General features: G+C 36.7%; 1 protein-coding gene across 1 annotated transcript; it reads left to right on the top strand.

Moving 5' to 3' along the window:
- The first annotated feature begins 12,807 nt into the window (after positions 1 to 12,807).
- Positions 12,808 to 15,178, top strand: LOC111444436. The gene is made up of 4 exons (XM_023082534.1): positions 12,808 to 13,070; positions 13,157 to 13,233; positions 13,330 to 13,420; positions 14,969 to 15,178. The coding sequence occupies exons 1-4, from the start codon at positions 12,808 to 12,810 to the stop codon at positions 14,997 to 14,999; spliced, it is 462 nt and encodes a 153-aa protein (XP_022938302.1). The 3' UTR covers positions 15,000 to 15,178.
- The last annotated feature ends 1,989 nt before the right edge of the window (positions 15,179 to 17,167 follow it).

Genomic DNA, 17,167 nt, shown 5'->3' with positions numbered 1-17,167 from the left:
TTTTTTTTTTTTTTTTTTTTTTTTTTTTTTTTTTTTTTTTTTTTTTTTTTTTTTTTTTTTTGTAAATGTAGGACATTCTAATTAAAAAACGTGCCCCATTTTGTAATATGGTACTTTGTTGGGGAATAAATGCAATTAATTATTTCAATTTCCCAAGAGAAAAAAAATTCAAATATTTTATTCCATAAATATGTAATAAATGATCAAATTGTCCTTATCTTAAAATAATAAATTTATTAAATTTCCTTTATATTTAATTATAAAAAATATTTTTAATTATTCTATTTTTATGGATATTTTGGGTTTAAAATTTTAATAGATTTTTTTTTTAATTTTTTAATTTTTAATTTTTGAGGTGTTCTTTAAGGAATGATTGGGAGATGACAGAACAGCATGAGTTGTGAATTTTGATTCATATACCTAATTAGGATCTTTTTCATGCTGTTTTTAATTAATTATAATATTATTTGCCCATTTTTTGGACCATAAAAAAAGGGATATTATCAAAAAAATTAATTATAAGGGGGTTTTTAATTATTTGATTTCATTTGACTTTAATGAATTTAAATGTTAATATTTAATATTTTTATATTTATTTAATTAAAGAAAATTAAAATCTAGTATATTCATTTGGGTTAGATAAGGACAAAAATATGAATTTTTCTTTTAATTATTAAAAGTATTTATAATTTTCTAAATTCGAGCTTTTTTTTTTATGTAACATTCTTTCGAGCGGATTCAAAAGTATGTGTGCAAGCAGCCTACGCTTCAAAACTCATAACGAAAATAGTGAAATATTAGCTTTCATTCTCTTTTGTTCGAGGAAGCTTGTGCCTAAAACAAGGCCTAGCTGCAAGAGAATGTCGATGAAGACCCTAGTGAATATTTTAATAATACATACGTTTAACATTCGTAATATAAAAATCTCTCTTTAGTAGACATGTTTTAAAAATCGTGAGGCGGATGACGATACATAATAGGTCAAAGCGGACAATATAGGCTAACAGTGGCCTTAGACTATTACAAATGATATCATAGCTAGACATTGGGCAGTGTGCCAGTGAGGACGTGAGCCCTTAAAGGGTGGATTGTGAGATCCCATATTGGTTGAAGGGGAGAATGAAACATTCATTACAAGGGTGTGAAAACCTCTTCCTAATAGACACGTTTTAAAAACTGTGAAGCTGACGACGATACGTAACGGAGCTGTGGGCTTAGGCAGTTACACCTTAATTTTTTTGTTCGAGAGAAAAAGCGATGGTTCAATCTTCATTCTTTGTATATCTAATAAAACCTGACAAAGACAACAAAACAAGTCTTGTATACAGAGTTCGAGACTCAAATAGGAACGAGTAAACATTCGGGAAGTTCAAGAACTAAACCAACAAACAAATTAGAAGTAACTGAAGCGAAACACAATCGATATCAGGTATATAATTTTGTTCGAGACACTAATACGTAAAAGGATTGAAATGGGTTCCAACCTTGTGGTTCCCTTCTCAAAAAAAAGATGTGTTTAAAAGAGAGAGAGACACAAAGGAGGTTGTCGTTTTGGAATGTTGCTCTTAAATTAGAGCACATGAGAACAAGGGTGTCTACTTTTAGGGTTTGTTTGTGTGGTTTAGGTGGGGAAATATGCTATGTAGTTGACCCAACATTGGGGTACCCACACAAAGGCATCTATCCCTAATCTTGTCCTAATAATACCAAGACATCTTGGGACCCCATGCCCCTTCACCTTATATGGGTCCTATCCCTTTAAATTTTTAACGCCAACACATTAATATCACATATCACCTAAACTTATTTCTTACGTCCTTCTGCTTTAAATTCAGCTCGAACAAATTCACAAACAGCTTTCTTCTTAAATTTCAGTCGAAAGAGAAGTCTTTTAGCAGGTATGCGTAGCTAGATCTACGAGCTTTACAGGGTAGTATATCGAATTTTCTTTTAACTGAAAATTTAGAAATAGACGATGATTAAAGGGTCGAGACCCACCAATTGTTTGGTCAAAAAAATGCATGAAATACTCGAGAAAACACAAACCCTAAAAATGAGGAGGCACAAACAAATTACAAAGGTACATAATTTGTAAGAAAGAAAACAAGGGCATGTGACTAAAGTATATATAAACATTTATAGGGTTCAACTAGGACAATTATTTTTTAGTAGTGTTATTATATGCTACAAATTTGTCACAAATTATGTAAATATATAAGGGGTATTCCTTATTTTGAGCATTTATTCGAGCATAAGTCTTATAGTTGTAAAAAATAATCTATTTGTTCGACTAATAAAATATTTTATAATTATTACTCAAAATTATAAAATTACATAATAATTTAATTATTTTTTTAATACCAATTTGAGCATATCTCATTCGATTAAGATTTATATATATACATCAAATATTTAATTTAATTTTTTTAAAAAATGAATGCTCATTTGAATGCCTTATTTAAAGAGGAAAAATCCAAAAGAAAAAACAAAATTGAAGCTTGGATAATGATATGATGAAGGCATTTATTTTGCTGTTACCAAAAAATGGCATATATATATATATATATATATATATTTATTTATGTAATATTATTTATTTATTTTTCTTTTCCACCTCATGATTAGGAAATAAAAATCATTCAATAAAGGCAGCTGCCGACCAATTTTCATTACTGTGGAGTGGGATCCCTTCCCTTATGCTTACTATTTGTCACTTTCTTACACCTACCTTTTTCAATTTTTTTAAAATTATAAATTTAATTAGAATTTAATTTTTATGGATCGGTTAAAATTTTAGAATAAGCTATTAGACGCTGAATTTGAATTTCAAATTCTACCCTGAATCCTGAGCATGTGACGTTATAGAATCGTAGAAAGAAGAACACAATATTAGAGCCTAAGCCTACCTTTAGTAGATATTATCCGTTTTGGCTCGTTACGTATTGTCGTCAACCTCATGGTTTTAAAATGTGTCTACTAGGTAGGAAAAGGTTTCCACACTCTTACGAGGAATGTTTCGTTTCCCTTTCTAATCGATATAAGATCTCACAATCCACCTCTTGGGGTCTAGCGTCCTCGCTGGCACACCACTTGGTATTTGACTCTGATACCATATAACAGCTCAACCTCACTGCTAGTAGATATTGTCTGCTTTGACCCGTTACGTATCGTTATCAACCTCATGATTTTAAAACACGTCTATTAGGAAGAGAGGAAGAGGTTTTCACACCCTTACAAGGAATGTTTCGTTCCCCTTTCTAACCAATGTGAGATTTCACAATCCACACCTTGGGGTCTAGCGTCCGCACTGGCACACCACCAAGTGTCGGGCTTTTATGTCATGTAACAGCCCCAAGTCCACCGCTAGTAGATATTGTCTACTTTGACCCGTTACATATCGTTATCAATCTCATGATTTTAAAACGGGTCTATCAGGAAGAGGTTTTCACACTCTTACAAGGAATGTTTCGTTCTCCTTTCTAACCCATGTGGGATCTCACAATCCATCTCTTGGGGTCTAGCGTTCTCACTAACACACCACCTAGTATCTAGCTCGATGCCATGAAACAGTCTAAGCCCACCACTAGCAGATATTATCCACTTTAACTTGTTATGTATTGTCGTCAGCCTCACGATTTTAAAACGCGTCTACTAAGAAGAGGTTTCCATACTTTTATAAGGAATGTTTGGTTCCCTCTAATCGATATGGGATCCCACACATAAAGTCGAGATTTTTAGAAAGCTATTGGATTGTAGGAACCAAATCAAGTTTGTAATTATATGTTGATGAGTAGATAAAGGCACTAAAAGCTTGATTTAACTCCCAAAGAGCATGCGTTATCCCCTTACTACTAAAATTAGGTCAAAATAGCATTCTTAGCTATAGAGGGGAGGGGAGGGACCCCACTTCTTTATTTTCCCAATTTTGATTGGGAAATTAATGATGTAACCCCATCTTCCCCTTTTTATTATTATTCTTTTATCCTTTATTTTTTATTTTTTTAAAAAATAAGATATAGAGAAGAAACGTTTGTGGATAAAAATTAGGTCATTAATTTTTGGAGGATAAATTAATTCTTCATCAAGTATAATTATAATAATTGTCACCTTTCCATATATTTTAATTAAAAAAAAATACAAATACGTGCAAGGGAGGAACTGAGATTGATTACGTGTTCCAACAAAGAATTGATAATTACTATCTATACCAACAGAGTGTATCTTATTTTTCAGTGGCTCAATCATTAAAAAAAATTTATGATTAAGAGTGATTAGCTTGAAACAATTTTATGTTGGTGATGTGAGAAATCGTACATTGGTTGGAGAGGGGAATCAAACATTTCTTATAAAGGTGTAGAAGCCTCTCCCTAACAGATACATTTTAAAAATCGTGAGGCTGGCGGCGATATATAACAGGCCAAAACAGACAATATCTACTAGTAGTGAGCTTGAGCTATTACAAATGGTATCAGAGGCAGACATCGAGCAGTGTGGCAGCAAGGACGTTGGGCCCCAAAGGATTGGATTGTGAGATCCCACATCGGTTGGAGATGGGAACAAAACATTGCTTAGAAAAGAGTGGAAACCTCTTCCTAGCAAACGCGTTTTAACAAAACTGTGAGGCTGACGATTATACGGTGGATTTGAGTTGTTACAGCTGACCTCTTTATAATTTTCGTACGAAGTATAAATACAAAAATTTATCCAGTCAAACATCGTATCTCGACCTATGTAGAAGACAATAACATTATGTTAGAATTATGACGAAGTAGGGTTGTTTGAAAATTAGTTTAAACAACTTTGATAGAAACATATGATCCTCTAGGTAGCTAATGTAACTCCACTTTCACTCATTTTGGCACAAAACCCATCCCTTTTTTTCTCATTGTGTTCATTGTGTGGTTACATCAATCACAACTTAACATTGAGAATTTCCCAATGGAATAATTTTGTTTTTGAACCCAACAAATAATAATAATAATAATAATTAGAATTCCCCTATCAAAATTCCCCCATAGCTGTGACAACTACTTCACAGCTGCAACTAGTGTTTCTTTTTAATGTGTGCAGCCAATTGTCAAATCTTTGGGTCAAACAGACAAAACCCACCAACAAATCTTGACCATCCATTTGTCATCAACTTAATTCGTCCACATCAAAGGAGCCTCGAATATGCAACGAGAAATTGTCCATTTTAGCATGTTATGTATTATCGTCAGCCTCACAGTTTTAAAACGTGTATGCTAGGAAGAGGTCTCCCCTTTGGGAGCCGAGCATCCTCATTTGCACACCGCTCAGTGTCTGACTCTAATACCACTTGTAACAGTCTTACCCCATCACTAGCACATATTGTTCATTTTGACTTCCGTTTTAAAACGCGTCTACTAAGGAGAGGTTTCCATAAGAAATGTTTTGTTTTCTTCTTCCATGGATGTGGGATCTCACAAAATCCCTCTCGCAAGAGTGTTTCATTCACCCACTTAGGAAGTCTACAAAATTTTGGACATATGTAATCTTAAAAGCTCGAGTCTATATAATTTTGTATATGTTTGGTTTGTTTTTGTTGGCTCAATCATAGAAACTCTAAAGTTAAGTATGTTTGGCTTAGAACAATTATATATTGTGCTATCTCTTAAGGATTTTCGTGGAAAGCATGTGAGTGAGGATAAGTCATGTTAAAAGAACCCATGCTTGTTTGTGGGGGTAATTTTTACTCTTAGATGCATTTCAAGACAAGTACGTAACAAAAACTTACAAGATTCAGTGTTTAACCCATAAGGTAATAGACATGATCGATAAAGAAAGTAAAAGGACACAGAGGTATATGACAAAGATCGGAGTTGAATATCGGAAGATAGAACGAAGCATACGCTCTAAGCTTTATATCGAATTGATGCAAAGAGGACAAAGTACAAAAATTTTATAAACCATTTTTGGGTAGTGTTTAAACAAAAAAAGGTAAAGAATATAAAGAGGACAAGAAATTACAAAGATAACAACCTCTGAGATTTGGCAGAAAAATGATATGAAAATGTGAAGTTTTTATGCTTTTTCACTTTTTTTCAGGTAAAACTCATCTTTTCAAATGAGGTTTCACTGCCATCCCCATCATGCCTATTTCACTTTACCCATATTTTAATTATATATTTTTGGTGGAAGTAATGATTTTTTTTTAGTTAGTGTCACGAGTTTAAGAGAAGAGGTTAGAAGTTCGAATCTCTACCCACATTTAGAATTCAGATTCAGCATCTGATAACCCCTACAAACCAACACTATTCCTACAAACCAACACTATTCTTATTCTCAAGAGGTCACCCAACATTGAATTACTTCAAGCAAACACGCTTAATTTTGAAATTCATATGATTAAGCCACTAAGAAGAAAGGTGCACTATGTTCATATAGATAGTAACTTTCAACAATTTTTAAGTTTTTCTTAGTCATGATATCCTCAGGATCACTCTCATTTGGATGTGGTTTCAGCTCATTCATATACTCCTCCTTTATTCAGTTGTCACGTATATATTTGCGTGTTGTAATATTGAAATTTGAATTTTTAGAAAGTGTATATTATAAAAAAGATGAAGAAAAGTTACTTGCAGGGAACCCGATCCCAGTGAATTCCTTGTGGGAAATTCAGGCATGAAAAGAGGTGAGGACGGGATAAAGAAGACTTCTGTGTCTCCACTAGACATCTCTAACCTCGAGCTTGTATTAGTCATGATACATTTTGAGACATTTTCAGACTGAACAAAAAACAACCATGTGAATGTTTATATCTAAAGTTGATAATATCATACAATTATGTAGATATGTCAAATGGGTACCAGAAAGTTTCGATTTTTATTCTCTCTTTCACATTACATGTGATGGAGAATGTTGTTTTCACATCTCCTACTCCATTTAGTTGCTTCCTTTTTCTTTCCAAACACTAAAAGAAACCAAAGGTGATGAATCTCATAATGAATTCTCTCAAGCTTACACTCACTTTATTAACCCTTTTAATCAAAAAGGGAAGAAACCGTGTGGTGACCATTAAGCTCAAAAGCTCTCGAAATCTCTATTTAAAACCAAAAACATAAACAAAAAGAGAGACAAGAATATGTGTCGCAAAACATGACAGACATTAGAACATTAAAAAAATGAAAAAGGAATGGGAAAGAAACATGAATATTTGGTAGTTTTTTTTGGCTGAATCCAGAAGGGTTGTGAAAAGGGAGAGACAGAGAAGATCCATGGCAGAAACCAACCAAATCATTGGAGGGACATACAAACCTCAGCTTCCTTCAAACATTATCTTCTCTAATGTTTGTCCTAAGCAGACAAAAAGGAAAATCTGCCCTTTTCCCCATTCTTTCTCTCTCTTTCTAAGTGGAAAAAAAAAAGAAACATTTGGTGACATAATCTTACAAGCTATGAATATCTTTGGCAAAGGAAGCCACCTAAAGTTATGGGAAATCTTCACCAAATATAAGCAAAATTGACAAATCATTTGTGTATTTGGTTACCTAAACTCATGTTCTTTTTCTATTGGGATGTTATTTTTGGCTTTGTTATTCTTTGTTTACAAGTGGGCGAGTAAAATTTCGACAATTTATAGCCCGAAGCTTTGACGGTTGTATTAGTTAAAACCTTAAAATTTTGTAAGTATACCCATTTACAAGTTATGTCGAATTTCGTTAAAAAATTTTAATTCTATCAATTAGGGTAACGGTTCAAGTCCATCACTAGTAGATATTGTCAGTCTATTCCCTCGTTTTTATTGCAGTTATATGTTAGAGAGATAGTTCTCCTGCACGGAATGCATGCCGGTCGCGATCGTGTTAGATCGAAACACTAGGTTCACCTCACAAATTTAGCACAACATTCCTTTCCCACACCTATGCCATTTGAGGTGGGTTCCCTATTTGGTCACATCTCGAGGCTCTACAGAGGAGAGTAACATCCTTTTACCGAAAAGAAAAAAAATTAATTTATAACGCTAAACTTTGACGGTTGTATCAGTTAAAACCCTAAAATTTTGTAAGTATACCCATTTACACGTGTTGTCGAATTTCATTTACCATTCATTTACAAAATGGTAGTTTACATATGTGCAAACTTATAATTCTATCAATTAATGTAACGGCCCAAATCCACCACTAATAAATATTGTCAATCTATTCTTCGTCTTTATTCCAATTATATGTCAGAGAAGATAGTTTGCTGCAAGGAGTGCATGTTGTCTCTATTGTGTTAGATCGAGACACCATACACCAGGTTCATCTCACAATTTTGGAAAGGTTTTCCAGAGGGGGTTAAAAACGCAACTCAAATTTAGCACGACATTCCTTTCCCACCCTGATGTCGTTCGAGGTGGGTCCCTATTTCGTCACGTCCCGAGTTGGGTGTGTTTTTTTTGTAATTGAAAATGGGGAAATGGAAGTAAGAATACAAAATGATGAAAGAGATAAAGGGCAAGATGGGTGTGTTTTTTTTTTTTTATCCTTGAGTTACCATTAACAATAGTTGAATAAGGTATGGAGAGTGACAAGTGCTTGATATCCTCTAATTTATGCTTCTTCTTGCTTATGCCTTTAGCACATGCTATCTCTGCAGAACATGTCCTGCTTCCTGTTTACAACAAATATTACAACCTTCATTCAATTGTTTTTTCTCTCATCATCATGTTTCCTTACCCTACCATTAACTTCTCTCTCCTTCTTTCTCTCTCTTGTTCTTGTTCTTTCAAATTATCTCTTTTTTGTATGCAAATAAACATGATGGTCTGTTTCCCTTGATGAGTCTCAATCTTCACAATTAGTACCCCATTCCCCACCATTCTTTTAAAAATTTGGAGTATGTGAGGGTAGATGGCTTGAAGGGAATAAAAACATCGGTAAAAAACTTGAGAAATATCCTCACTTGGATCGAGTCCCATTATGTTTTGCTTTGGAATGCTCAAAGGGCTCAACTTGGCAGCTGTTGTCTTCAAAGACATAGGCATATGGGCTATGAAAACTCATCAAAGAAAGCCACAAGACATACATAATAACTTGAAAACAAATAGAAATCTGGTCAATGAATTGAAATTACCCTAGATTTAGGGGTTTTTTTTTGGGTTTCTCGGGTCCAAGCCCACTTCCAGTAGATAGGATTCTTTTTGGACTTTCCTTTTTGGACTTCCCCTTAAAATTTTTAAAACGTCTTGTAGGGAGAGGATTCTACACCTTTGTAAAGAATGATTTGTTCATTTTTCTAATTGATGTGGGATCTCACAATACACTGGGCGGTGTGTCAGCGAAGACATTAGACCTCGAAGGGGGTGGATTGTGAGATTCCACATCAATTGGAGAGAGGAATGAGTGTTAGCGAAGACATTGGGTTTCGAAGGGAGTGGATTATGAGGCTTCCACACCCTTATAAAAAAATGTTTTGTTCCTCTTTCCAATCGATGTGGGATCTCATAATACACTAGACGGTGTGTCAACGAAGATGTTGGGTCCCGAAGAGAGGTGGATTGTGAGATCCCACATCGATTGGAGAGAGGAACGAGTGTTAGCGAAGACGTTGGATCCCAAAGGGGATGAATTGTGATATCCCACATCGATTGGAGAGAAGAACGAGTGTCAGTGAGAACGTTGGATCCCGAAGGGGATGGATTGTGAGATCCCACATTGATTAGAAGAGCGAGTGTCAGCGAGGACGTTAGACCTCCAAGGAGGTGGATTGTGAGATCCCACATCGATTGAAAAGAAGAACGAGTGTCAACGAGAATGTTAGACCCTGAAAGAGGGTGAACTGTGAGATGTCACATTGGTTGGAGAGGGGAACAAAACATTTTTTGCCAGGGCGTGGAAACCTCTCCCTAGTAGATGTAGTTTAAAAACCTTGAAGGAAAGTCCGAAAGTAAAAATCCAGATAGACAATATCTACTAACGGTGAGTTTGGGCAGTTACACTTTGACATCCATAATTCTTCTCTCACTAATTCACCATCTTATCTCATCATTTGCTTATACCGACAAGCAACAGGTAGCTACCAAATTGAAAGCAAAACAAGGCCCATTCATGATAATTAAACGAAGCATCAGAGAAAGCCATGATATCAAAACACATATAGAAGGAGACCCTTTGAAAGACACACTTTGTGATATCAATTTTTAGGCATTGCCCAAAAAATGAGACTCAGCTGCCACTGCCACTGCCAGCCGACACTGAAAACCACTCATTTTGCCCTTAAAAGCTTCAATTTCATCTACTCTCTCTTTCACTTTCGGACCATTTAATTTGATAGGGTAATGAGGCTGAATCCCCCACCTTCTAGGGTTTTTGGACACTGTCCTTTTTGGATCCGCCTCACATAATGTAAACATGATGGTAAAGTTCAACATCCCCTAATTCATATATTTGAGGTTAATTCTAATTTGGAAATTATTCCTTTTATGATTCCAATTGGGGTACCCTACAAATGAAAGGGAAGGTTGTCCATATAGTTTCACAATTGTAACTATTCTCTTGTTAGGTCTCTTAACGTAATGTTGCACCTATGTCGGTTAAGTCTTCGTACCTTAATAACATTTCAGTACACCATTTGCTAGCAAAAACCTAAATCTACCAATTCCCTAGCCCTACAATCTCGTAATTCTAATAGAGGATCTTTGTCGGTAAATCCATTAATTTAAATTTTGTATATAATAAATCACTGTTCTTAGTTCCCTCCGCTAAACATTTATGCTACCCTAATGGCCTAAATCTACTTAGATCCCACACGAGACCATCTTCTATCTTTTAACTAACACAATCAACTTACTATGTTGGTATTAAATAAGATCTGTCATATTATCCTTTTTGGAGTTTACCTTTCAAGCTTTCTTCAAAGTTTTTAAAATGCGATTGCTAGTAAGAGGTTTCCATGCCCTTATAAATAATGTTTCGTTCTTCTCCCTAACCGATGTGAGATCTCACAATCCACCTCCCTTCAGGGCCCATAATCCTCAATGACACTTGTTCCCTTCTCCAATCGATGTGGGACCTAGATTTTTTGGGTTTTCTCTCTCGAACTTCCCCTCAAAGTTTTTACCATGCATATGTTAGGGAGAGATTTCCACATTCTTATAAAAAATATTTCGTTCTCCTCCTAAAACGATGTGGGATCTCACCGTTTAAATTACGAAAGTCAACTATTTGACACAATCTTCGAAGTTTAGAGACTAATTACGAGCTTTTCAAAGAAAAGGAATTGAATAAGAAGAGGGTTTTTGATAGCATCCTTAACATTTGAATTGAATCATTTTGAGGTTAAACACAACCAAAGATGTGTGATGATTTAGTGGGGAAAACGAAAGAGGTAGAAGGTTTGGGAGATGGGGTTGAAGCCGACACCGACAAGGACAAGGACAAGTCCTACAATAATAAAAAGAAAGAGAAAGGTGGGCCTCGTGAAGGGGTGAAGAAGATGAGATAATAAGGGTAGGGGGAGGCATTGTTGGGTGATTTGGAGGGTAAGTGAGAGACCCAAAAACAAGTGGGAATGTGTGATATTTGTACTTGTTCATTGATGATCATGTTATTCAAAACCATGTGGGTTTCACATGATTGGCACGAGCTGGCTAGGTTTTTGGTTATGTCGTGTTTCTTGTTCTTAAATGTTTTGTACTCCTAGTAGTTGCCTTTCTTTCTCTCCATTTTTAACTCTCTCTGTCCCCCATTAATGGCAGATTGAGGAACTTCACTGCCAAACCTCTGAGCCACCTTATTCTCATCCATCGCTTTACATGTCTTTTCTTCTTCTTTTTTCTTCGATATCGTTAAAAATATCTAATAAATTCTTGAAAATCTTGTACGAGAGTTTAGTCTGTAATAGAACTCTAAGCCTTCTTTTTTTTTAACGAGAGTTGAACATGTCATAGTTCTATTAGACAGAAAATTTAAGAGGTGAATTCTCGATGGAATTAGGAGAGTTGGCTAGGAGGCTGATCCAAGCCTTCTCCAAGTAGAATTCGTATTTCGGGTGAGTCTCGAAAACTTATTCTAATTGAAACTCTCAGCTATCAATGATTTGAGTTTCCTTGTTCAAATCAATATTTATGTTAGGCTTCCCACCTCTGAATTCAAATCCACTCGCAATGAGAATCCCAAATCGAATTTTTTGAATAACATATTGAGAGATAATTGGATTTGTACCAATTGTTTATACACAATGGCTTGAGCGAATCCGACATTCTTTCCGTTGAAAATTGTGATATTCCACATTGGTTAGGGAGGAGAACGAGAACCTTTCCCTAGCAAATGCGTTTTAAACCCTTGAGGGGATGCTTGAAAGGGAAAGCTCAAAGATGACAATATATGCGGTGGACTTGAGCCGTTACAAATGGTATAAGAGCAAAATATCGGACAATGTGCCAGCGAAAAGGCTGTTCTCCAAAGGGGTAGACACGAGGCGGTGTGCCAATAAGGACGCAGGGCTTAAAAGGAGGTGGATTTAACGGAGGTTCCACATCGATTGGAGAAAGGAACGAGTGTGACAGCGAGGACATTGGGCCCAAAGAGGACAAAAGAGGTAAATAATCACAAGTCACTTTTAAATTCTTTGACACTTGTTAGTAATAAAACCTTTGACTTTTGTATTCGTGTGACGGAATGATAAGAAAATTTTTAATTTATTTGAAACGGGTAAAATGATGTATTATTGAATTTCTTATATTTATAATTTTATAGAAATATCTATCGACATTAATATTGACATCGATCAATTCATAATTTAATATTTTTTCATTAATGTATGGTTTTGCAGATCATATTACTTAAAAAATTTTAACATTTCTTCATGGCCCAGCCCAAATTGCTGCTTCTTGGTTTGGATCACTTCAAATTTTTGGACCAATGGACCAATTTTTGGTGTAACGCTTACCAAATAAGCGGATTTGATCAGCTGATGATCCTAGCTTTTGTTTCAATATACCAAGATCTTGTGGCTCCATCCCTGTGGGCTGAAGTTGATTTTCCAATAGCCGCCGCCGCTCGCCTCTCGCCGCCCGCCGCTTGCCGCCGCACCTCCGCCATGGCCTCCCCCTACGATCCCACTTCTCGGTCAGTCTTTGCAAATTCCTTCTCTGTTTTCTCATAGATGTTCGATTCATGTTCATTCGCATTAACATCGCTTATTGTTGAAAAAGGGAGGCGTTTCCTAAGAAGAAATCAGCCCCATTCAAGTTCTTGGTTCCTCTCATCTATGCCCCTGTTCTTCCTCTCAGTAAGTTTAATTTTCTGGGTTTCTCTTTTTTTCGATCATTTTGGATGATTTTCAATCTGGGTTTGTTCGAATTTGAGTTTAAATTATGTTTTTCAGTTAGAATTGCGCTGCGGAAGAATCCTGTTGTGAGGGATCGGCTTTTCACGGCGGTTTTAGCTGGTGCTTTTGCCCATGGCTTTTACCTGGTGTATCCTTTTATCTCTTGCATTTGCTTTGATCATTGTTCATATCATTGCAATGCGAATTCTTGATCTGAGATTTCAATGTTTGTCTGTTTGGTCGTTGTTGATCTGAGAATTGTGTCTCATCATCATTTAGCATAGAGTTTGAAATGAAATGGAGTAGTATTGCGGATTTGTTGATTTCGATTGATCTGCGCGATTAGTACTGATTCTGGCTTCATGCAAGCTAGTTGCAACCTACAATCCGAACTAGGGATAGGTTTTGGAGTTAGCTTATCCTTGCAAGGTCACGACCCTTTGTCCCAGCCATTGTAGCATTAGGGACGGGTTTTTGGAGTTAGCTCACCCTCGTAGGGTCACGACCCTTTGTTCCAGTCATTGTAGCATTAAGGACGGTTTTTTTGGAGTTAGCTCACCCTTGCAGGGTCATGACCCTTTGTCCCAGCCATTGTAGCATTAGGGACAGGTTTTTGGAGTTAGCTCACCTTCACAGGGTCACGATTCTTTGTCCCAGCCATTGTAGCATTAGGGACAGGTTTTCGGAGTTAGCTCACCCATGCAAGGTCACAACCCTTTGTCTCATCCATTGTAGCATTAGGGACGGGTTTTTGGAGTTAGCTCACCTTTGCAAGGTCACGACCTTTTGTCCCCACCGTTGTAGCATTAGGGACAGGTTTTTGGAGTTAGCTTACCCTCGCAGGGTCACGACCCTTTTTGGAGTTAGCTCACCCTCACAGGGTCACGACTCTTTGTCCCAACCATTGTTGCATTAGGGACAGGTTTTTGGAGTTAGCTCACCCATGCAGGCTTACGACCCTTTGTCCCCGCAATTCTAGCATTAGGGACAAGTTTGTCCCTAATTTTTGGAGTAAGCTCACCCATGCAAGGTCCCGACTCTGTCCCAACCATTAGTCCCAGCCATTATAGCATGTGCTTTCTCACCAATCTTTGAGCTTCTGAGTGTATGGGCTGTTGGAAAAGCCATCAATGCATATTACCATTGGATGAGCATCTAGGTCATACAAGGGCAAATGTGTAGAAATTAGACAGATGGGGTTAGAAAGAAGAAGAGAGTCGAGAGGCGCTTAATCGTGGAGAATGTGGTTACTACTAGGCATGATTGTTTAGTGTCTCGAGACCTAAGTGATAGCTCTCGAGACGTGTTCATTGGTGTTTTAAGAGAATCTCCACGGTTATTGCTCATCATCAAATAGTTACATCCCGTGTGCAAGTTATAACGCTTCTCTTTACCAAAGACATTTAGTTATGTTTTATAGCCAAAAGTCATCCCGAACTTGAGCTCGGGAAAAGGATTATTTGGAGCTTTGTGCATTTGGTTCTTACAATCTCATTAGGCAACGAGTTGCGTGGAAACGCTTGTAAATACTCGAGCATTGGTCTTTGCTTGTCACAAAACTTCTCTGAAAGACATACGGTGGTAGTTTTGAAATTTGGTTTAGAATTCAAACGCTCATAAAATAAAAGCTATTCCATTTGCATTGTCATTCATTTTTATGTATAATATGCGAGTTCCTTGACGTTTGGATGATCAGAACTGATATCTACGACGCCGAGAGCAAGTGATACTTGGATACCCATAATTCTTAGTATCATAGCTTACTCTAATGGTAATAAATACGGTACATTATCGATGGATGCCCTTTGTTTACTCAGTCTCTGAGCACTCTGCCTTTGAAAATTTTGTGTATTACTTGCTACACTTCATTATTGTTCAAATCAATTAATGCTTTCCTTTTTCTTCATTTTTGTATTACCTGTCTTCATGCATATAGTATATTACGTATTACAACTCCCATGCAAACAAGATATGTTCTTTAGAACATAACTAATGAGAGAGAAGAAGAATCATTGTCTCTCTTCCTATGGACTCAACTATCAACGTAATAACCATATATATATATTTTTTTTTGCAAAAGGTGCGATCTCATGTTGGTTAGGGAGGAGAACGAAACATTCTTTATAAGGATGTGGAAACCTCTCTTAGAAGACGCGTTCTAAAATCTTTGTGGGGAATCTCAAAAGGGAAAGTCAAAAGAGGACAATATTGGCTAGCGGTGAGCTGGGGCTGTCATAGATGGTATCAGAGCCAGACACTAGGCGGTGTGCTAGCGAGGACGCTGAGCCCTGAAGGGAGGTGGATATTGGATGGTGTGCCAGTGAGGACGCTTGATCCCGAAAGGGGGCGGACACTGGGCGGTGTGCCATTGAGGACGCTTGGCCCCGAAGGGGGGGTGGATTGTGAGATCCCATATCGATTGAAGAGGAACGAGTGCCAGCGAGGACGCTGGATCTCGAAGGGGGATGGATTGTGAGATTTCATATCTGTTGGAGAGGAGAGCGAAACATTTTTTTATAAGGGTGTGAAAATCTCTTCCTAACATACACGTTTTATGAATCTTGTGGGAAAACTCGAAAGAAAAAGCTTAAATAGGACAATATTTGCCAGCGGGACGATTACAAATCAACCTTTTTTATCATTAATTGTGCCCACTTCTTTTGGTAGGTCCCTAGAAAGATGCTTAAAAACCTCTTTCTCTTCCACTTTTTTAGCCTACTTGGTGAGCTAGCGTTGGCAATGTGTCACGCACACCATGTTTGATGAGTTGTGTATGGAAAAAGTGCCATATCCTCATGACACTTTGTGTTGGATTCTCTTTGTTGCACTTTGCCCACAATCTTCCTCGTGTATTCCTTGTGCCTTCACAAGCCCTACCATTTAACTCTTCCCTCTATTTAAACCCCTTTCTCTCATTCTTTATCAATAACTCAATCCAAATTGCTATCACTTATCCTCTCTCTCAACATGGCTCTCGTTTCTAAGTCCATTGATTCAACGATGAAGAATCGTGTGTATGGAGACGTCGAACATAGACAATTTTTTGCTTCAACGTTTGTCTTAGGACAAGAAGGAGATGATGACGACGATGATGATGGAAGCTACGACTATGCTCCAGCAGCATGAGTCTGTAGCTGTCGAGCTTAAGAATAGATGTCGACATGATCATTAGAGAGACACTTAAATTTTAAATAGTTTCTTCGTTGTATGTGTCCATTTGTACATGTACGTGTCATATTTGACACATACAATACAATGTGTAATTTGTCCTTTCATGTTCTCAAGAGTCTTTTCCTTGTCAAGTGCTTTATAGTATGCTTTCAAATGTATTTTGAGGTGAGCATATTCCTTCACCACTTCAACCATCAATGGGGGTATATCTCATTTTCACTTATGAATATTCTTTGGGGTTCGGTGAGACGTTGGCATACTGCCTGGTATCTAACTTTGATATCATTAGTAACAGTTCAAGTCCATCGCTAGCAAATATTGTTTGTTTAGTTCGTTACGTATCGTTGTCAGCCTCACAATTTTAAAACGTGTCTAGAGAATTTTTCACACCTTTATAAGTAATGTTTCGTTCTCCTCTCCACGTGAGATCTCACATTTTTTATCTACTAGCATAAATTTAAAAGTTTGGAATCCTACGAGACACTTGAATTGAAACTTTTAAAAGTGGTTAATGTTTACTAATGTAACACCCTAAGCCCCAATATGACCACGTTATCTATTTAATATAAGTAATAACTATCAACTATTTTAATCAATTCTTAACCATCATATTTTCAACATCATTCTCATTCGGATGCGGTCTTGGTTCATTAATTTACCCTTCTTTTATTCAGGCGTCGCATACCCACCTACTTTTGCTTTGATTCGTCCCTGAGTGTTATTA

Source organism: Cucurbita moschata, unplaced genomic scaffold (assembly GCF_002738365.1).
Source record: "Cucurbita moschata cultivar Rifu unplaced genomic scaffold, Cmos_1.0 Cmo_Scf00006, whole genome shotgun sequence".
NCBI lineage: Eukaryota > Viridiplantae > Streptophyta > Magnoliopsida > Cucurbitales > Cucurbitaceae > Cucurbita > Cucurbita moschata.
The sequence above is the reverse complement of the archived record's forward strand: the minus strand, read 5'-3'. Positions and strand labels throughout refer to the sequence as shown.